At 39.2% G+C, this 23,805-nt stretch overlaps 1 protein-coding gene across 5 annotated transcripts in view; it reads right to left on the bottom strand.

Annotated features, from left to right (window-relative positions):
• The window catches only part of Astn2 (astrotactin 2), a 947,200-nt gene that overhangs the window by 344,407 nt on the left and 578,988 nt on the right, over positions 1 to 23,805 (bottom strand). For all 5 annotated transcript variants that reach the window (XM_052714946.1, XM_052714945.1, XM_052714947.1 and 2 more), the window contains one exon: positions 111 to 299. In XM_052714946.1, the coding sequence (XP_052570906.1) occupies positions 111 to 299 (189 nt within the window). The remainder of the gene's footprint in view (positions 1 to 110; positions 300 to 23,805) is intronic.

The following is a 23,805-nucleotide window of genomic DNA, read 5'->3' as shown; positions in this document are numbered from 1 at the left end:
GGGTATTAGCCAACATAACAGGTTTCTGTTCCACCCTGCACATACTTTCCTCCCTCAGCCCAGACTCTGCCCTGGTGACTGTAAATGTTCAAACAAGCATCTACCCATACCTGAAGGTCATTTGGAAGACTTGGCCTTGGTTTACATGTTGGGTCCTGTTGTTGTAACCATGTAGCATCTCTCCAAAGAGGGTGTCATTGAATTTGGAGTCAGATTTGTGGCACTTGGGTCCCTCGCAGACATCTGAGAGCATTAGACAGGATTTCCCATCGGGAGCCAGCTTGTACTCTTCCACACAACTGCATGACAAAACATCCAAGAGTTAACACTACATGCCAGCTGCCCTCACTGGAAGTGCCCTTAAACCAGGGCTTCCTTTGCCTAAAAACAGGTCATAGTTTAAGCATGGAGAGAGCTATTTTGGCTGAAATCTATCTAGGGCACAGGTGTCTAGACAGAAGCACACTAATCCAGAAAACAGACAAATTCAAGGAAAGTCATTTGTGACATTTTAAAGGAGTCGAGGGGGAGACTGGCACACACATCCATACATAAAGTAGATTTAAAAGCAATTTTCCATGAACACACAGATTTAAAAAGCACGGCACACCAATTCACAGGGAATTATCAACTAGTTTCTCAAATAAGAATCTATTCCCAGTGTATCTGTCAACCAAGGTTGAATACTGTAGGAAAGTTAAAGTTTATATTGCCCTTGTAACAAAGGTGACCCATCAGGATCACGGACAGTACACATAGTTACAGAAACAACCTCTGCTCAATTATCAGTGTTAGTAGTCTCCCCGGTCTCTCAGTGTCTGACAGCCAGATGAGCCCTTGACATGTCTTTGAAGCAGGGATGGGCTCCTTTGTGGACCAAACAGACATCTGAATGGAGAGTGGAAATAAGATTTCCAATTCAATGATGTTCATAGTAGAAAAGGATTTTCTTACACAATGATGGAGCACGGAGGTGGAGGAGAGGTAGAGGGAAGGGAATAGATGTCTCCATATCTGAAGATTAACACAGAAACTAGCAATATTTGAATATATGTCCTTCCTTGGTTCTTTTGTAATTATATACACAGAGTACCTGTGCATAAATTAACAATCAGGCAAGAGAATAAGCTGCATAATTGGAGAGACTCAGCAAATGTGTAGTTTGCTGCTTGGGGGCCTATGAGCACGAAGAAGTCACTTAACTACTTTAGTCCCCAGCTAGCCCCTCCCATTTGACCATAATTCACTAGAATACTATTAAGTCACATGATATGTCAGCTATAAAAATGAGACTTCAATGAAGCTATCAAGTTCATTACAGTAGTAGCAAGCATGGGGATATTTCTATGTATTAAGCCTGTCCTATCCACTGGGAAATTCATATATTCATTTTAACACAATGAGTAAAATTAATATCAACCCCCTATTGAACATATTAGCAAAAGAAAGATTCAAAGTTGAAGCATATTATAATAAGGGACAAAGTTGGCGTTCAAGTTCAAGGTCTGTTTAGTAACCAAGCATCTTCTGCAAGTCTAGTATTCCCCAAATCTTGTATTTTCTATTTACACTTGAGCCTGATTAAAATGTTACATTTGAAGCTTCATGTAGCATGCACTTTCTCATTTTTTATTTGCTTCCAAAGACAGTGGAGATTACTTAAATTTGGCTGTAAGATGACTCGGGCACTCAAAGGAGCAAGTTAGTCTCTGTGAAGTTGTTTGGATGGAAAAATGCAGCTATGGTGCTGGAACTTGTAGCTGATGGATGCTGGAAAATGTAGCTATGTTTCTGGAAGGTAGTTGAAGGCAGAAAATGCACAGGTTGCATTGACAACTTGACTCAAGATCACTCTAATGAAAAGCCAGGATATTCTCATGCATGAAGCAAGCTGTCACTCTCTGGTGACTTCCCTGTAGCTGTCCTGTGTATTGTGCTGAAGCTTTGGTGACCTGTCTAAAGGTCACAATTTCCTCACCAAAATGCAGCAGAGAGTTTCCAGAAAGAGGCCTCATCCAGGATCCTTGCTGAAGTCAATTCCTCACCTACCATCTTTTCCACATCTGTTAGGTATAAGTAAATCCTCCTCGACACAGTTTCAACAGAGGTGAACTGAATGGACACCAGAGTGCAGAGCATATAGCAAGTGCTCCATAAAGTCTAATTGTGTCCATTATCCCAAAAGGCTCCCAATTTGAAGAAATGGTTTACTTAGTAAACCAGGTGAGATTTATTCTCTATATCTTTCTTTACCTATTCATATACACAAATGTCTGTGCAAACTGTGATTAAATATATGCTTGTGGTAAATGTGTAAACAGAATCAAAATGTGTAAAGTAAAATGTGGAACTTGTTTTCCTACTCCATACTTCCTGTACTACTGCCATCACTATTATCTGCTACATATCCCATTAAAATATTTCCAACTCATTTAAATACACATTTCTATATGAATATCATATACAATATACATAGATATGCAAACACAAACATATAATTATATACATAAAAATTTACAATACATTTTCATAAGATATGCACTTGTACCTACTGTTGCTAGAGGTGTTTTTTTCAAGCCAGTGACTTATGGATCTGTCTTTAAAATGGTTATTTGGCACTGCACAGTACAAATGTACCATAATGCTTTTAACTAATTTTTATTGATGGGCACTTTGGCCATTTGTAGCTATTTGTTATTGCAAATACTGCCAGAATGAAGATCTTTGTAGATATATCACTGTGCACATGTATGTATTCTGTAAGGCAGATTCTTAGAAGAGGGATTGCTGGGTCAATGGTTTATGAATTTTAAAATTTTGATAGATCTACTAAATGGCCATCTGTAAAGGCTCTACCAGTTTACAAACCCATCACTGATAAATGAGGGACTTGATTTTTCTATATCATCCATGTTCATTATTGTCACTCTGTGATGGGAAAAATAACTCATTCTTCTTTGGATTTACATTTCCCTGATGAAACAGCCCTTTCTATGTCTCTTTCAGTGGATCGTATTTATGCTTTGACCATTTTCCTGCTATGATATCTGCCCCTTCCTCATTGGTATGTACATGGACTGTGTATTTTCTGGATGATAACTCTTTACTGTCCATATATTTTCAGACTTCCTTCTACTCTAGGCTTGTGTTTTAATCTTGATTTTGATATCACAAAACCTCTGTGAACTGAGGGTTTTTTTTTTGTAATGTTTAGGAAGCCACAGGATAATACAATTGTCTTTTTTCATATTAATTTAGCATTTTTAACATTTTCCCATCTTTCATTACCTCATATGTATGGAATTTATTTTGTGTGTAGTAGGAGTAACTACTTAACTTTCTTTTTATATTTTAAGAATTCCAAACATATATATGATGTGCTGGTTTCTAATCTACCCCTCCAGAATTAGTTCTTTGAAATCAACAACTTAAAAACCGGCTAGACAATCCCCAGAAGGGTCCATCCATTAACCAAGTGATTTGAAATGTCATTTTTATTATATACTAAGTATGAATGTACAGAAGGCATGCACAGTTGAGTTTGTTTTCTATTTAATATCTCCATATTAATAAAATGAGCCATCCAACATGTGTACTTTGAATCAAACTCACATCCTCTGCAGGAGTAACTTTTAACCACTGACCATCTCTCCAGCCCCTGATAAAACAGTTTTGTGCTGGAGATTGCTTTTATTGTGTCAGAGAAAACATCTTTCACCCTCTACACTATGTCTCTTCTTGGGCATGCTCTACAGCATAACTATAAGCTTCCCTTATAGCTGAATGGAGGAACAATGCCATTGTATTCGGTACAGTGTATCTGCATGGAACAGATAGAGTCATTGCCAGATTTAAACTATTCAAAGTATTCTGGGTGTTTTTAGGTTCCCTCTCCCTTGCTATGAATTATTTAGAGACCATATGTTACTGATAAATACTGTATAATGGATGAGAGCTGCTGAATAAGAGATTACATGTTTATGCATGTTTCTGGTTTGGTGGAGGGTTAATTTGTTACAGCAAGAAAGCTTATCTCATCCTGACTATTGCAGTAACATCATGATTTAGAATCTTCCAATTTAGAAACAGAGTTTGAATGCCTACTCATCAAGTATTCTTTTAAAACTTTCACTGAACTTTCAAATTGTTTTCATCATAAGTTTCTTTTTGTTATAGGAATATTCACAGACTTTATGGGAGCCACTATACTTTCAAGTTTATAATTATATAACTTGCATACTTTTGGATCCAGGCCAACAAAGTTTCAATCCCGATTCTTCCTCTCAGGAGCTGTGTAACCTTGCACAAACTGCCTACCCTCTCTGTACCACTTTTGCTTATCTATAATGAAGTCCCTGACTTACAGAGCCACTGCACTGAGGAAACATCTTGTGCTTATAAGTGAAAAGAGTTACAGTTTCTATTATCCTAATCTTCTCCACTTCTGGAATCCCATAGTTAGGTTTTCTAGTACCATGACAGAACACTATGACCAAAATAACTTGGGGAAGAAAGGGTTTAATTCCAGCTTTCAACTTAGATCATACTCCATCACCAAGGGAAGTCAGGGAATAAACTCAAAGCAGGACCTTAGAGGCAAGAACTGAAGCAGGTGCCATGGAAGGAAGGATACCACTTACTGGCTTGCTCATCATGGCTTGCTCAATTTGGGTTCATATACTCTATAGGACCACTTGCCCAGAGACAGCATCATCTACAGTGGAATAGGCCCTTCCTCATCAAACAAAAAACAAGAAAATGCCTGATGGACTTGGTCACAGGCCAATCTGATGGAGTCATTTTCTTAACAGAAGGGCCCTCTTACCAGATGATTCCAGCCTTTGTCAAATTGACAAAACAGCTGACTAGAACAAAGAATGTGGTCACTTTTCACTTACATGTTCTTGTTAGTTATCTGTGATTGGAGAAAAGCTATTACTAATTTTTGTGACTTGATTGTGGTTCAATCAAACTTATTAGTTCTAATATGTCCACCAGAATTTCCTAGGTGTGTGGTCACATGTTGGAGTGTCAGGGTTTTAGCAAAAGCTGGAGAACTGTCCTTTTAGTTTCTTTAGTTATACATATTTAGCTCTCTTATTTCTACATTTTCTGCCTACTTGGATTTTCTACATATTCATGACTCCAACTTGAAATTTATGTTTTCTAAGGATATAATACATTTTATCAAGATTTCCATGTGTGTTGCTATAACATTGTGCACCATATTCTCATTACATCTTTTTACCTTGTGTGTGACTACAGTACTGTCCTTTGTTCCCTGTTTGTTCGTTTCTAATGTATTTATTTGTGATACCCCCCTTGAACAAGTGTTCTGCATGTTATTGATGCATCTTTTCCTTGTTCTATTTCATTTACTTACCCTTTTATTTGTATCAATTCTTTCCTGCTGCTTTCTTTCCTGAATCCTTGAGTCAGATGCTTTGTTTGTTTATTTTCAATCTTTCTGGCTCCTTAGCAAACTCCACGGAGCTCCTGACTGCAGTTCTGCCTCCATGCCACCCTCTTTATTCTAAGGAGGGTCATTTCAGCTTGACTTGCTTTTCATACCTGGGTGGTTCTTAGAAGGTATGTTCTTATTCTCTCCCCCTCCTCCGTTTCTGTTCCCCCTCTGCTGTCCCCTTTCCTCCCTCCCCCTTCCTTCCTTGACACTCATACACACACACACACACACACACACACACACACACACACACACACACACACACAGAGAGAGAGAGAGAGAGAGAGAGAGAGAGAGAGAGAGAGAGAACAACAACCTCAGGCATTGATTTGCACCCCCTATCATACATGAGAAAATGTCTCATATTATTGGCCATTGTGTATACCAGGCTAGCTAGCCCTTGAACTTCTGAGATTTTCTTTCTTGCCTCACTGTAAGGGCAGTAGGAATACAGACAGGCAATACTGTGCCAGTCTTTATGTAGGTTCTGGAAGTTTAAACTCAGACCCTCCTCTGAAACATCTCCACAGCCCAAAAGAGGGGGTGTTTTTGTTTTGTTGTTTTTCTTAAATGTCCAAATAGATCTATTTCCTTTTCATTGTTAATTAATAACAGTATAGGATCCCAGCCTGAGAGGGGAGCATGTATAATCTACTTTGGAAGGTTCATTGAGATTTCACACTGGCTTACCTAAGGGAGACACAGGTATCAAATTCAGATTTTGGAGCTAATTACTCCTGAGTTCACATCGAGGCTGTGCTATCACCATCTATATGACCTGATCAAGTCTATTAACTTTCCTAGGTTCAGTGTCATAGTTTATTAAATGAGGATAATTGCAGCCCTCATCAAGAGGCTGATGTGAGAATTAGAGATTACTTAGAGACAGTATAATATGGCATTTTTCATATAATAGCAAATCAGTGTGTTACCCATTACCCTTGTTATGAGTATTGTCATTTGCCTATAGTAGGTCAGTTATATTTTCCATGGAGTTTAAATCCTGGCCCCTAGCTTCTCTCTAGATCCAGATTTTCTAAAGCTGTAATTGACTCTTCCTTCCTTTTTCATTTTTTTCTTGTCAAAATATAAATTTAGGAGCTTACTATGTGCTGTTCACTAGGAATGAATGATATGTACTGTGTGTGTGTGTGCGCATAACTAGATGGCATAACTGGATGTCAACATGTAGAAGATTGCAAATAGATCCATATCTATCACCATGCACAAAACTCAAGTCCAAGGGAATCAAAGACCTCAACATAAATCCAGCCACACTGAACCTCATAGAAGAGAAAGTAACAAGTAGCCTTGAACACATTGGCACAGGAGACCACTACCTAAATATAATACCAGTAGCACAGATACTGAGAGCAACAGTTAATAAATGGGACCTCCTGAAACTGAGAAGCTTCTTAAGCAAAGAACATGATAAATAAGATAAAATGACAGCCTAAAGAATGGGAAAAGATCTTTACCAACCCCACATCTGACAGAGGGCTAATCTCCAAAATACATAAAGAATTCAAGAAACTAGACATTAAAATACAAAACAATCCAATTAAAAAATGGCTACAGATCTAAACAGAGAAATCTCAATAGAAGAGTCTTAAATGGCCAAAAGCCATTTAAGGAATTGCTCAATATCCTTAGTCATCAGGGAAATGCAAATCAAAATGATTCTGATATATCATTATGGTGATATTTTATTTGTATTAAAATGTTATTTGTATGTTAATAAATAAAGTTGCCCGGGGGTCAGAGCTATTAGCAAGCCATAGGAAAGCAGGGCAGTGGTAGCATACGCTTGTAATTCCAGCACTTAGTAGGCAGAGCTGGGTAAGTCTCTGTGTGTTCAGGGATACAGCCATTATTGGATACACATGCCTTTAATCTTAATACCAATCATGGAAAACCTGGAGGCCTATACAGACAGGCTGTGAGGAGGCGGTCATGTGGTTGGGTTTACAACCAATGAGAAGGCAGGACAGGAACTCTATATAAAGACTTTAACACAGGGGTAGCTCTGGTTCGGAGAGGTAGGACCACTGCAGGAGGAAGGGTAAGGTTTTGGCTCTTGGCTCTGACCTCTTGGCTTTCTTCTTTGCATTGGTTCTGTGTTTATTGTTTGATGGGAAGGTTGGATACATCTACATTTGGCGCCCAACGTGACAAGAATTCATTAAAAACCGATTGGCTTGGCTTGGCGGCAGGTCCGGTTTCCAGCCTGGGCGGCCCGGCTGCCTAGCTTGGGCCCAGGCCTGACTGACCCGCAGCTGGAACTGCTACAAACAACTCAGACCTGCCCCGCTGAACAGGGCCCCTGCCTGTAAAGCCAAGGCTTGACTCGGCTCAAGCGGCTACACTTTTCTCTCTCTCTCTCTCTCTCTCTCTCTCTCTCTCTCTCTCTCTCTCTCTCGCTGGATTCACACCTCGAACACCAGGTGGCTGTGAAATTCCCTGGGATTCTACTGTTTTACCCAGACTTGGTAAGTCAATTAACATATCTATTTAAAAGAGAATTTTTTTCTACATTAAAAAAAAAAATGGGCTTTATGTGTACATTGGAAGAAAATTGGGCTTTGTTTGAAATTTTAGGCACTCTGACAATGGAACAACTATATGAAAAGATTAATATTGATCGAATTATTCAGTTTATTACTTTTCTTATCCTCATTTTACTATTTAAAAAGATCGTCAACTTAAGTGCCAGGATAACAGTCTTAGAAAAACTTGTTAAACCGGTAAAAATGAATTATAGAGAAATTCAAATTCAGACAGAAGAAATAAATAGTGAAGTTGTTTCAAAATTGGATCGTAAGGTTACAGAAAGAAAGCCAGTTTTCACACAATCACCCTTAATTTATCCAGTAGCCGTACAGCAGCTACCTGATGAAGAGAATGAACAAAATACTTGGGTTCCAGTTGAAATGTTAGACTTACGAAGATTTAAGGAGGCAATAGTATCTTATGGCATGCACTCCCCATATGTAAAGCAAATGTTAAACACCTGGTCAACTTGTAATAGGATTATACCAAAGGACTGGCGGGAATTGGCACAGGCTGTTCTTGAACCCGGACAAAATCTCCAGTGGAAAATGTGGTTCAGTAATGAGGCTAAAAATATAGAAAGACAATGGAGGGATAGCGGAATACAAGTCTGCCAGGATCAGCTTATTGGCGAAGGCCAATATGCTTCAGTACAAACACAATGTTCATATGATGTCCAAACCCTACTTCTATGTAAAACGGCAGCTTTGAATGCATGGGACAGAGTTGAAGAACCAGGAAAAAAAACTGAGTCATTTACAAAGGTTATACAGGGCCCCAAAGAATCTTTCACAGACTTCTTACAAAGATTGACTTCAGCAGTACAAAAAATGGTCCCGAATTCAGAGGCTAGTCAGATAATAATTGAATCTTTAGCCTTTGAGAATGCAAATGCAGCGTGCAAAAGAATAATTAGGCCGTTAAAGGCAAGATCTGCACCTTTGGAAGATTGGATTAGAGATACAGTTAATGTAGAGGCTTATGACCATGATGATATGTGGGTAGGAAAAGCAATTTCAAAAGGTTTGAGCAATGTTAGATGTTTTGGATGTGGAAAGCAAGGACATTTGAAAAGGGATTGTAAACAGGTCATTCCTAGAAATAATGTTTCTTCAAGGAACACTGGCAACAGAATGCCCCTTCCTTCTGGAGTATGCAGAAGGTGTGGTAAGGGAAAACACTGGACCAACGAATGTAGATCAACAAGGGACAGACAGGGTAACCCTCTGCCTCGAGCTTCGGGAAACTCCCAGAGGGGCCTCAGGCAGGCCCCCACAGTAAATCCAGTTCAAACCTTTCCTGCAGTTGTAGAGGAAACCCCTACTCAAAGCAACTAAATAACCAAATGTCTATTGGAATAAATCATGTTAGTCGAGATGATGAAACAGAGAAAATAGGAAATACAGGAAAAAACATAAAGAAAATTTTTTGGCAAACTTCTATTAATGAACAAAGACCAAAACTAACAATAAAAATAAATGGTGTTTTGTTGTCTGGTCTGGTAGACACAGGTGCTGACATTACCATAATTGCACCAGAATTTTGGCATCCAACTTGGCCTCTTCAGGAGGTAAACATTCAACTCTTAGGAATTGGGACATTATCTAGAGTGAAACAAAGTGTAAGATGGCTTGAATGTATAGGTCCAGAAGGACAGAAAGGAAAATTAAAACCATATATGGCTAACATAGCTATGAACCTGTGGGGTCGAGACTTGTTACAACAGTGGAATACTCAGATTAATATCCCTCCAATCTCAGAAACAAATCATAAATTAGTACATGTTTCTGAGAGAAATATTAAAAGATATTATTCTAATGAGTGCTCACCAGCCATCCATGTCATACAAGAACAGGGCACAACAACTGATAATCTTCCAAAAACATTAACAGCTCTACCTTTAAAATGGTCAACAGACAAGCCTGTATGGGTTCAGCAATGGCCTTTAACAACAGAGAAACTCCAGGCTTTACAAGAGCTGGTGGAAGAACAGTTAAATGCTCATCATATTGAAGAATCAACCAGCCCTTGGAATTCTCCTGTATTTGTTATAAAAAAAAAAATCTGGTAAATGGAGAATGGTAACAGACCTTAGAGCAATTAACAAAGTAATTCAGCCAATGGGCTCTTTACAATCTGGAATTCCTTTACCTACTCTGTTACCAAAAGGCTGGCCTCTCATAGTTATTGATTTAAAAGACTGTTTCTTTTCAATACCCTTACAAGAAAAAGACAGAGAAAGATTTGCTTTCACAGTGCCTACTTATAATAATTCTCAACCGGTTAAAAGATTTCAATGGAGGGTTCTCCCACAGGGAATGTTGAATAGCCCAACTTTGTGCCAATATTTTGTAAAACAGCCATTAGAACTGGTACGTAAAAAATTTCCTAAATCTATAATTTATCATTATATGGATGACATTTTATTAGCTGATTCAAATGCAGATACTTTAGAAAGAATGTTTGAAAAAGTAAAGAAAATTTTGCCTTGCTGGGGATTACAAATTGCTTTAGAAAAGGTACAAAGAGGAGATTCTATTAATTATTTAGGATATAAAATAGAACTTCAAAAAATTAGACCTCAAAAAGTGCAAATTAGGAGAGATCGACTACAGACTCTTAATGACTTTCAAAGATTATTTGGAGACATTTCTCATCTAAGAACTATTGTTGGGGTAAAAAATGATGAACTGAATAATTTGTTTAAAACCTTAGAAGGTGATAAGGACTTAAATAGTCCAAGAGAATTATCACCTGAAGCTGAGAAAGAATTGGCCTTGGTAGAAAAGAAAGTACATGAAGGGCACGTAGATCGTATTGATCCAAAGCTGGATTGCATTTTGGTTATTTTACCTTCTAGGCATTCCCCAACAGGAATATTAATGCAAAGGGAAGATATTATATTGGAATGGATATTTTTACCAAATAAACCAAATAAAAAATTAAAAACTTATGTGGAAAAAATCTCTGACTTGATTTGGAAAGGAAAATTGAGACTTCGTCAATTAGCAGGAATAGACCCAGCAGAAATTGTCGTACCTTTAACTAAGGAGGACATTGAAAAATTATGGATAGAAAATGAAGCTTGGCAAAAAGCTTGTAGTAATTTTTTGGGAGAAATTAACAGCAAATATCCCAAAAGCAATAGAATTGATCTTATAAAGAGAGCTGATTGGATCTTGCCTCAAATTGTGAGGAAAAAACCCATATCTGGAGTTCGTACATTTTATACAGATGCCAACAAACAAGGAAAGGCAGGTTACAAATCAGAAAATTTAAGTAAAGTGGTTCAAAGTCCTTATAATTCAGTTCAAAAATCAGAATTGTATGCTATTCTGTTGGTATTAATGGATTTTTCAGAACCTCTCAATATAGTAACTGACTCTCAGTATGCTGAAAGAGTAGTATTACATATTGAGACTGCAGAATTTATCCACGATGCTTCAGAATTAACTTCATTATTTATTCAATTACAAGATACAATCAGAAAACGGAGTCATCCTTTATATATAACTCACATCCGATCCCATACTGGTCTGCCAGGCCCTCTAGCACAAGGCAATGATGAGATTGATAAATTATTGATAGGAAATGTGCTGGAGGCCTCAGAATTTCATAAAAAACATCATGTAAATAGTAAAGGTTTAAAAAAGGATTTTTCCATAACCTGGCAACAAGCCAAAGAAATAGTAAAGAAATGTCCTACTTGTTCCTTCTACAATCAAACACCATTACCAGCAGGATGCAACCCAAAGGGTACTCAGAGGAATGAAATCTGGCAGATGGACGTGTTTCACTTTGCAGAATTTGGAAAACTGAAATATGTACACCACACTATCGATACTTATTCAGGATTTCAATGGGCAACTGCTTTGAGTTCTGAAAAAGCTGATTCTGTAATCACTCATTTGCTAGAAGTTATGGCCATTATGGGTATACCTGCACAAATCAAAACTGATAATGCTCCATCATATGTCTCTGTTAAAATGAAACAGTTTTTTGCTTATTATAATATAAACCATGTAACAGGTATACCACATAATCCTACAGGTCTAGCAGTTATAGAAAGATCAAACAGAACTCTAAAGGATATGCTAAATAAACAAAAAGGAGTAACAAAAACCCCCAGAAATAGACTACATAATGCTCTATTAACTTTGAATTTTCTCAATGCCAATGAGAAAGGAACAACAGCTGCAGAGAGACATTGGATAATAGAAAAAACTACAGAATTAAATCAACCTATATACTTTAAGGATGTGCTGACCTCAGAATGGAAACCAGGGTATGTGTTACGTTGGGGACGAGGTTTTGCTTTTATTTCTACAGGAGAAGATAAGCTGTGGGTACCATCAAAATTGATAAAGGTTCGATTTGAACAAGAGAGACCTCTTAATTAGAGGAGGTGATAGTTCATCAACTATCGTAAACATCCAATTTAAACTAACTTACACCAGTAACACATGCCTTTTCATTTAATCAGATAACTTGTCAAAAAGGAACATCCCCAAAAAACCTTGGGGAAAGGTTTTTGTTTTTGTCTTTTAGGAGAATGAAGGTTAAGGAATTTGAAGAACACTGGACAAATGAGACAACTGAAGAAAAGGAACAAATCATCTATCCTAAGAAACAGAGTGAAATGGCGTATGGGTATGTTATCTAAAAAAATTTTATGTCTTCCTAAATGTTTGTTTCTGCTTTTCTTTAAAGATTTAACACTATTTAACTTCTAATAGTCCCAGTTCAATTAAAATTTAAAGCTGACTTTGGAGTTGGAGAATGGCTCTCTCCTTCTTTAAACTCAAGCATGTTGTTAAAAGGAAAATGCAAACTCCCTGTATCATGCCAGAGGAAAAGAGCCATCTTCTGCTATGGGACAGGAGAAAAGCCAAATTAATTAAGGGACTATTCTATTACGAATCTCAACTCTTTGATTCTATTCTGATTCTTTAAACTTTTCTTAAAGTATGAATTTTATATCAAAATTTACAAGATCAATATATATAGATATATATACATTTTAAACTTTGTTAAGATATAAATGGTCATATAGAGTACTAACTAATTCTAAAAAGTCGCATATATAGTCTTTGTGTTCGAGTCTCTTATCAGTTTTTTGCAGGAAATCACGGTTAGGCCTAACATCAACTGAAGTCTCCAGGAAGAAGATGGGGCCCCACAACAACAACAATTCCACGTGGACAATAATAACATCACTAAGCTGACAAACATCATCTACAGATCAGCTTTGAACTACAAAGTGCTCAGAGCAATTTTGAGAAGAGCTAGCTGAGATGATCCAGTCTCAAAGACTACTTGAATAAGGATTTGAGATAAACCCTGAATTTTGGCATTATACACAGACTGGATAATGAAGGATATATTTACCTTTCCTAGAATTTGACAATTAACCTAAAATTTTTCTTTCAGGATAAAGATACCTTCGCCCATACCCAGCAGGAAGCAATTTCAAGAATACGACACCCACATTCCCAAAGAGGTGGTGTGGGGCGGTTGGTTTTTTTGGTCTTTTAATGGGTTTTGGGTCTGGGATAATTTTCATTGATTAGGGGGGTTGGTTACAAGTTGTTGTCAAGGGTTAGGAAAAAGGCTAAGCAAAGGAGATTAGATTTAAGGTTCTTATTAAAAAAAAAAAAGAAAGAAAGAAAGAAAAGAAAAATGTAAATACTTTACATTGGATTGGATTGTTTTATATTGTATACAAATTATATATATTGAAATTGATATTGTTAGAAAATGTTATATATATTTTTCTAATTGTACCGTTCATCTAACAATGTAATGCAATTTTCTGATCCTTGAATGTTATTACCAACTATTAGGATATAAAGAAATGAAAGTTAGTAGTTAGATATTATAATAGAACTTGTAGTTATATTAGGTATGTTTTCAAGATTGAGTAGATATATTTTAGATAGACAGGTTATCTTCAAACCCTTCAGAGATCTACAGAATATGGCATTTAAAATGTTTTAATAACTTAGAAAATTTTTCTTTTTTGTTATGACTATGAGACATGTCGGCTCCTGGCAGTACCAATCTACTTCAGAGAAAATATGGACATTGAAGAAACTGCATATGGAGTTAACTTTCATTGTGGCAAAAGTTAGCTACTGGACAACAAAGTATCCTCGAATCAACAGGACAAAATGGACAAACAGGACATAAAACAAAGGATTACTGATTCTTGCCAAAACAAGTGTGGTTATGGCTTTATCAAAAGGCATCTTCAGAGGCCAGGACAATATGGCACCATCCCTGAAGTGGCCTTCGCAATTCGAAAAAGGTACAGTGCCCTTTTCTTCGAAGGCAGCTGAACAGGCAGTGGGCCGATGGCCTCTGATGTGCAATGGAACAGCAGCTGAAACAGTTATTCTTGAAGAGTAACTAAGCTCACGCCTCTCAATAGTAGACTGGCATTTGATGGAGGGATATGGAGAAGAATGGGATGCTGAGATGAAGCCATATATACACAGCCAGGAAGAATGGACAGCTGAGTTGGAAAACCATCAGCAATTTCCAGAATTTGAAATCCTGAATCATGACATGACACTGGTGGAATTCAGGTGTTTCTGGTACATGGACTACTCTCACTCAATGTGAGGTTGAACTGTTGACCTTGTGTACATCCTGCTTCACAAATGAGTCTGTCGGATATGCTGGGCCTATAGGCTGAAGATGATGCCCCAGCACTTCGGAGAAACCTCAGGTGACTGTCCAGACAGCTGTCTGTTTCTGTCAACTCACAAATTTTTTGGAGGTTGCTTATGTGCACTTCCTGTTTTTATTTTTGTTAGCTAATATTATTTCCTTCTTGGGTCTCTGAGGGAGTTGAAGATTAGTTAGTTATAGTTGAAGGTTAGTTAGTTATAGTTGAAGATTAATTAGGATACATTTTGGACTTACCAAAATAGGATAGATAATGAAATTATTTTCTCTGAATTTGTCAAATACAAATGGACTAGACATTGTTTAGGTATTTATTACTTGTATATATTGTATATAGTTATTGTCCTTTTGTATATAGTTTTTCTTATATTAGTTATAAGCTTTTTCTTTTTTTTCCTTTTTATTAAAATAGAAAAGGGGAAATATGGTGATATTTTATTTGTATTAAAATGTTATTTGTATGTTAATAAATAAAGTTGCCCGGGGGTCAGAGCTATTAGCAAGCCATAGGAAAGCAGGGCAGTGGTAGCATACGCTTGTAATTCCAGCACTTAGTAGGCAGAGCTGGGTAAGTCTCTGTGTGTTCAGGGATACAGCCATTATTGGATACACATGCCTTTAATCTTAATACCAATCATGGAAAACCTGGAGGCCTATACAGACAGGCTGTGAGGAGGCGGTCATGTGGTTGGGTTTACAACCAATGAGAAGGCAGGACAGGAACTCTATATAAAGACTTTAACACAGGGGTAGCTCTGGTTCAGAGAGGTAGGACCACTGCAGGAGGAAGGGTAAGGTTTTGGCTCTTGGCTCTGACCTCTTGGCTTTCTTCTTTGCATTGGTTCTGTGTTTATTGTTTGATGGGAAGGTTGGATACATCTACATATCATCTCACACCTATCAGAATGGCGACAATAAAAAACACTGATAACAGTTTATGCTGGAGAGGATGTGGTGCGAGGGGAACACTCCTCTACTGTTGGTGGGAGTACAAACTTGTACAATCACTTTGGAAATTAGTATGGCGACTTCTCAGAAAATTGGGAATTTATCTACCTTAAGACCCAATGATACCATTCTTGGGCATATACCCAAGGGATGCTCAATCATACCACAAGGACACTTGTTCAACTATGTTCATAGCAGCATTATTCATAATAGCCAGAACCTGGAAAAAACCTAGATGCCCTCAACTGAAGAATGGATAAAGAAAATGTGGTACATATACACAATGGAGTACTACTTAGCTGTAAGAAACAATGACATCATGAAATTTGAAGGCAAGTGGATGGAATTAGAAGATATCATCCTGAGTGAGGAAATCCAGACTCCAAAAGACAAACATGCTATGTACTCATTCATAAGTGGATACTAGATGTAAATCAAAGGATAATCAGACTACAATCCATAGCTCCAGAGAAGCTAGCTAACAAGGAAGACCCTAAGATTGCACTGGGAAGGTGAAATAGATGAGATCTCCATGAGTAAACTGGGGGTGAGGGAGGCAGTAGAGGAGAGAGGATGGGTGATGAGAACATAAGGGAACAGGATGGTTGATCTGCGGGAAGGATGGAGTGGGAGAGCAATAGAAGAGATATCTTGATAGAGGGAGACATTATGTGGTTAGGGGAACCCAGTGCTAGGGAAATTCCCAGCAGTCCACAAGGATGACCCTAGCTTAGGCTACTAGAAATAGTGGTAAGGGTGCCTGAAGTGGCCTACTCTGGTAATCAGATTGGTGAATACCCTAACTGTCATCATAGAGCCTTCATCCAGTAACTGATGGAAGCAGATGCAGAGATCCACAGCCAAACACCAGGCTCAGCTCCAGGAGTCCAGTGAAAGAGAGGGAAGAGGGATAATACGAGCAATGGAGATCAAGATCGTGATGGGGAAATCTACAGAGACAATTGAACCAAGCTAGTAGGAACTCATGAACTTTAGACCAACAGCTGTGGAACCTGCATGGGGCCAGACTAGGCCCACTACATATGGGAGACCGTTGTGTAGCTTAGTCTGTTTGAGAGGCCCCTGGCAGTGGGATCAGGATCTATCCCTGGTGCATGAGATGGCGTTCTGGAGCTCATTACTTATGGTTGAACACGTTGCTCAGCCTTGATGCAGGGGGAAGAGGCTTGGTCCTTTGTCAACTGTATGTACCAGGCTTTGGTGACTCCCCATGATAGCCCTTACCCTTTTGGAGGAGGAGATGGAGGGTGGGTTTGGGGCAATGCTGGGAGTGGGAGTGGGAGGAGTGATGGGAGGGGGATCTGTGGTTGATACATAGAATGAGTGGGAAAATTTCTTAAATTACAAATTTTTAAATTAAATTAAAAAAATAGGAACTTCTTATGGTATGGTCATTAGGAATGAATGATATGAACATTTTATATTTTTATATATGTAACTAACATGTATAATATATAAGCAAAATAAGTGCACTGCATTTATATTTATCTGTATGTGTGAAGTTCAATTCTGTATCCACAACAACACAGATGCACATTGTGTAGACTACCTGATTTGCTACTTATAACCTATAATAGATGTATTAAATGTGTGATTGACCAGTCAGTGACTCTGTTATGGGTTGTGGAACCACTGTGAGGTAGTGACTAGTGGAAATCAAGTTATGCCACTAGAGGTGGAATGCCCTTGAGTGAGATACTGAGATCTTAGCCCTTCTTTCTTTCTTTTGCTTCCCTACTACTATGAAGTAAATAGCCTTCCTTCTCTGTCACACTCACCTGCCAATCATGTACTGTGCTGTGTGTGACATGCCCAAAGCAACAGGGCCTAGCATTCACAGACTGAAACTTCTAAGATCAGGAGTTCAAATAAGCCATATTGTAGTCAAATAAACCCTTAGGAGACAGCCACAAGAGAACCAAGGAGAATATTAGCCCCCAGCAGCTGGATGAAGACTACTAAAGTCTCCAGAACATAACCCTCGTGGCCAGTGCCTAGATTTGAGGAATTCTGACAGTTGGAGCTGTAGGGTAGCAAGCTTGTGTTGTTCTTAGTCACTGAGTTTGTGGGGATTCACTACAAAACCAACAGCAGGAGCTTCATCCTCATTCAGGATTACCACCCTGCTTCCATTGTCAAATGAGCAAAACAAGCATCAGAGACAAGAAGGGGCTACTCAGCCATGGTGTTAGCAGGTGGACCCAGGGTGTCAGACCTCAAGCTCTGTCTGATTGTATGTGGATGTGAGTCGATGTGCACAATTTTGACATCAAAACTGCAGATTCCAGGGACTTCTCTTTTGCTTCGGGGTGGAAAAGGATTATGGTTCAGCAAGAAAGGAAGAAGAGAGAGAGAAAACAAAACAGCCTGGGGTAAGCTCTGTAAGGCCCTTATAGACACAGGGCAAAAAACCAGATTCATGAAGGCAAATGATCCTCTGAGTTTTGAAATGTGAACAATTCTCTCCCTCAGGGCACCTTAGCCCACAGAAAGATTTATGTGAAGGTCTGTTTAGCTGTTGCTTTCTTTTTAAATTTTATTTCTGTATGATGCCACATAATTATACGGCTTCTTTAGAACATTCTGTTGTCGGGGAGGTTTTTCTTACAGAAATTTGAAAGAGCGTAGGCTCACAGGAAAACAGCCAAGATCTGCATGAAATTATATATTTATACATATGCCAAATGCAAAACATAAAGTAGGTAGAGACACAGAGCGGGCATTTTAGCTGAAAGAAATGACTGTGCTTCCTTTAATATGCTCATCACATTGGAGGGATTGTAGAGCTTCATGGGGATTTGTAAAGAGCCCCATAAAACTTTCTCTGTGTCTGGTCAACAGCATGTTTGTTTATTTAACCTTCACAGTAATGTGGAGATATGGGCTCTTTCATTCTTGCATTGCCATTGAAAATCTGAGGCTTGGGATAGTTACCTTCTTTGACCAAGGTCACATGACTACTTGGAAAAACTATGACCTCAACACTGGTCATCTCACTCCAAATGAAATGTTCTTTCCACATTAGCATAAGCTACCCTCTCTAATCATCTTGATTTTTTAAAGCAAAAAAGATAAGAACCTATAGAAAACAGTCAAATTCTCAAAGCGCATGCTTTTAAAATTTTATTTTTGTGATTTCTGGATTGCTTATTCCATCATTCCTCAGTGGTTTATGGGGCAATAAAATTATTTATTGAAATACATAAACTAGAAAGTATTTCTTAAAATGAAGAAGGGAACCAAATCCTTACAGAAAGATGGAAAATAAAGAAAAGTTAAAGCTAAATGGAACTGAAGGAAATGCACACCAGAGACTTGGACCAATATGGGAATGAACTTAGAATCTGATGATGATGGCAACAGAGGAGCAGGCTCTTTTTAGCTGACTCTGCAGGGCCAGTAGTTTCGGACCTCAACAGTCCTATTCCCACTAGTTAGTGTTACAGGAGCCTCTCTTATTGGGAGTCTCAGAGTTGATCCAATGTTCATCAAAAGGAAGACCTGTAAAGTTCTTCTCCATATAGTCTGGATCCGAAGGTTTTACTTCAAGAAGAAAGGAAGTTTGTACAAAAAATATTTTTGAAGTAATGCACTGAAGTCCTTTTGGGAAAAAAAGAAAGAAAGCCAAGGAAAGAGAAGGAAAAGGAGAAGAGAGGAGCCAGGGACGGGGAAGAAGGGAGTTGGAAGGTTACTGAGGGGAAGAGGGGAAGGAGGAAGGGAAGGATGACAGTTTCCACAGAACATTCCAGGTTAATTAAATAGTAGACTTTATCTATTAGCTACAATTATAAGAAACACTAGCATTTCACACTAGGGAAGAGAAAAAAAAGAATATTGTTTCAACTCTGTCAAAACCATTGGTAAAAAGTTATTTTAATTTTAATTCTATAAAATATGGAAATGTGTGTATTTTACATTAAACAGATATTTCTCTGCAACAGAACTCATCATAGCCTTGACCACTGCCAAATACACTGGGAACCTGAAGGACAGACTTCCCTTTTTGAGCCTCACACTCAACTGTTTCATGTTTTGTAACCATTTTTCAGGACCAGCATTCCCTATGACTTATAAGAAAGTGCCTTTCAAAACCCATGGGCAGACTATGTGTTTCCTTCAATTTGCTGATAATTTGAAAATGCTTAATGAACAGCACAGTGCTATAATGTTTGATAATAATCTGGCATTTAGGTATTAAAATATAGCTCAGTTGTCTAACTTGCTGAGACCTTAGATTTCGTCTTCAGCACTAAAATGTCTCTCTAGTATGTAGGCATCCAGTATTAACTCAGTAGTGTGAGTCGAATGTGAAATGTCCCCTATGGGCTCATGTATTTGAACAGTTGGTCTCCAGCTGGAGGTGCTGTTTGGGAAGGCTCTGGAACCTTAAATAGCCTGCCCCCCCTCATTCCTGTTCATTATCTGCTTCCTGTCTGTGGATGCAATGTGACCAGCTGCCTCCAGCTCCTGCCACCAAGGCTTCTCATCAAGGATGGACTGTATCTCTTAAAGTTAGAGCCATAATAAACCCTTCTGCTCTGCAGTTGCTTCTTGTCTGGTACTCTGTCAGAGCACTAAGAAGAGTATCTAACACTACTAGAGGTAGAGTCGACATCCTTTAGCTCAGACACAAAGGGAGAGAGGTCTGGTTCTAGCCCATCAGGAAGAAAGTGCCACAAAACAAGTGCTTGAGGGGATGTCTCTACCCACAGTTTATTAATGCTTAAAATCATATCCAGTGTCTCTACTCCCTAGTTCAGTATTGTCTAAATCTAGAACAGACATTAGTTTGGGGAATGAGAATCAGGAATTCCGATTAGCTAGAGATAATAGTCAAGTGCATTTGTCTCCTCTCTCTCCCCAAATCATCTAATCAGAACATTCAACCCAAGGGACAATTAGGATGATTTGAGGATGGCATGTTTCTGAGCCCATGTGTGTAAATACACTTTCTTTTAAAACAATTTTTAAGATATATTTATCTTATATGTCTGAGTGGTTTTCTGCATGTATGACCTTAAAAAATACGTGTGACTGATGTGCATGAAGGTCAGAAAAAACATCAGATCTCCTGGAACTGGAGTTATAAATGGCTGCAAGATACCATGTGGTTACTGGGAACTGAACCTGGATCCTTTAGAGGAGCAACAAGTGCTCTTAATTGCTGAGCTATCTTGCCATCCTGTGAATACATCTTCATTGGAGCTGGAGCTGAGAAATACTTGGGAAGGTTCAAACTCCTGACTTTTCCTCCAAAGAGTAGTTCAGGTGACTGTGAGCCTTGGTTTTCTTTCTAATCACCCTGAGAAATAAGGAAACTCCAAAACTGTTGATAAAATTTTCACCATTGTTTACATGGGAACAAGTGGGTAAATGTCTTAGTTAATAACACCAAGAAACTACACACCTCCCAAAACACATTAAAAACAAACAACAGAATCTTTTTCTCAAGTAAAGACAACTACATAATCTACTGGATTGTTTTCATAACTGTTTACTTTCATTGCCAAGAATCACAAAGCTAAATTTATTCTGTTGAGTGACTTTCTTATTTCAGACTCCCAACACTATTTTCTCTTTTCCCCTTTCTTTCTTATACATACTGCTGCCTAACCCTATCTTTATATTAGCAACTTACAAAAATGCATCAGATTTATGTGGATAAAATTAAGTTCTCTTGGAAATGTGTGTGGTAGACATTGTAAACACACCCACACAAACACAGCAGATAAATTCGGTTGCTAGGCAACTTGCTGGGGTCTTCACAGAAGGCAGTGCCTCCCCATCTATAAAATTCAATCTAAATGCTTCAGCTTAGTGTCCAGTGACTTCACAACCTACCCCAAAGCTTCTGTCAGCCACACTGGTTACCTGGCCTCTGCTCCCATCCATAAGGATGGAGGGAAGGCTCAGCAACCTGCTCTCAGTATCCTCTTTGTCCTTTGTGGACAAGAACCTGTGATCAGATCAGTGCTTCACTACATTGTTAGCATCTCATAAAATCCCAAACATAGAGAGGATGCAACAAACTCAAGGTAAGCAAATTCTTTCATTCAGGTGTTAATGCTCTGAAGAAGCCCTTGGGGGTCAAGCAGTAGAAAATGGTAGCACAAACACCATGGAGGTTTGAATTAGAATGTCTCCCACAGGTTTATATATTTGAATGTCTAGTCATCAGAGCTGCACTACTTGAGAAGGATTAGGAGGTGTAACCTTGCTCTAGTAGGTGTGCCCTTGCTGGTGTAGGTGTGGCCTTGTGGGAGGAAATGTGTCACCGGGCATAGGCTTTAAGCCCATGCCAGATCCAATCTCTCTCTGCTTACGGATCAGGATGCAGTTCTCAGCTACTTCTCCAGCACCAAGCCCATCTGCTGCCATGCTCTCTGCCATGATGATACTGGACTAATTCTCTGAAACTGTACAGAAGTCTCCAGTTAAAGGCTTTATTTCATAAGAGTTGTCTTGGTCTTGTTGTCTATTCACAGCAATAGAACAGTGACTAAGACAGACACCTAGGTGGCTAAGAAATAGCTTCTTTTCTTAAAGGATATGTGGTATTACAAGTAAAACATGGAAGTCAGGAATTCAGTGGAGTTCCAAAAGGTAGAAAAAATGTGGCAGGATGTGTCATCTGGCAAGAGACTGGCAATGTGGGTAGTTAACCAGAGAGCCAGTCTGTAAGATTCATCCAGACATCATGAGTAAAATTAGATTAGCCACAAATGGTAGGTATGGTGGTGCATGATGGTAATCCAATGCTTGGGAGGTGGAAGCAAGGAAGATCAGGAGTTTAAGGTTATCTCTAGCTACACAGTCAGTCCAAAGCCAGCCTGAGTTCCATGAGATCCTGCCTCAATCCCCTCCCCTACTCCTAAAAATGAATTACAGGCACATGTAAGTATTCTCTCCTTAATCAGAGGAAGGGAAGAAATGAAAAAAAAAACAGGTTATTAACTATATAGCTTATTGAATGTTTCATTCAGTATGTCATTCCCCATAATTATACATATGCATATAATATATTAGACACATGAACATAAGAATGACAAAGAGAAAAAAATCCTTTCTATATGTCCTCTAATCCCACTTAGTAAATATTGAGCCATAATTTAAGCAGTCTTTATTTGAAAGCCTTGATATTATTACCCAGCACTGAGGTAATAACACAACTCATTCACAAGACTCCCATGATGTTCAGGAGAACTTGCTGAAAAAGATATTGCTTGCCTTAAGAATAGAATGTAGGTGATGGTATCACATGCCTTTAATCCTAACACTCAGGAGGCAGAGACAGGTGGATCTCTGAGTTCAAGACCAGCCTGATCTACAGAGTGAGTTTCAGGACAGCTAGGGTTACACAAAGAAACCCCCTCTCTCTCAACAAACAAACAGACTAGAAGGTGACAAAGAGGTGTCCAGGCTAAAGGACCAGGAAGACAAATGGGATGAGTTGGGTACAGGGAGAAGAGGGGCTGCTGGGTACAGGGAGAAGAGGGGCTGTTGGGTACAGGGAGAAGAGGGGCTGCTGGGTACAGGGGGAAGAGGGGCTGCTGGGTACAGGGAGAAGAGGGGCTGCTGGGTACAGGGAGAAGAGGGGCTGCTGGGTACAGGGAGAAGAGGGGCTGCTGGGTACAGAGAGAAGAGGGGCTGCTGGGTACAGGGGGAAGAGGGCCTGCTGGGTACAGGGGGAAGAGGGCCTGCTGGGTACAGGGAGAAGAGGGGCTGCTGGGTACAGGGAGAAGAGGGGCTGCTGGGTACAGGGAGAAGAGGGGCTGCTGGGTACAGGGAGAAGAGGGGCTGCTGGGTACAGGGGGAAGAGGGGCTGCTGGGTACAGGGAGAAGAGGGGCTGCTGGGTACAGGGAGAAGAGGGGCTGCTGGGTACAGGGAGAAGAGGGGCTGCTGGGTACAGGGAGAAGAGGGGCTGCTGGGTACAGAGAGAAGAGGGGCTGCTGGGTACAGGGGGAAGAGGGGCTGCTGGGTACAGGGGGAAGAGGGGCTGCTGGGTACAGGGGGAAGAGGGGCTGCTGGGTACAGGGAGAAGAGGGGTTGCAGATATTAACGGAATTACTCCAGACCAGCAATGCCTTACACTGACTTACATTAAGTGAAGACATTTTAAAAATTATTACAA

Source organism: Peromyscus californicus, unplaced genomic scaffold (genome assembly GCF_007827085.1).
Source record: "Peromyscus californicus insignis strain IS unplaced genomic scaffold, ASM782708v3 Scaffold_5__1_contigs__length_169319896, whole genome shotgun sequence".
Taxonomy (NCBI): domain Eukaryota; kingdom Metazoa; phylum Chordata; class Mammalia; order Rodentia; family Cricetidae; genus Peromyscus; species Peromyscus californicus.
Note: the sequence above shows the minus strand (reverse complement) of the source record. Positions and strands in the feature narration are given on the sequence as shown.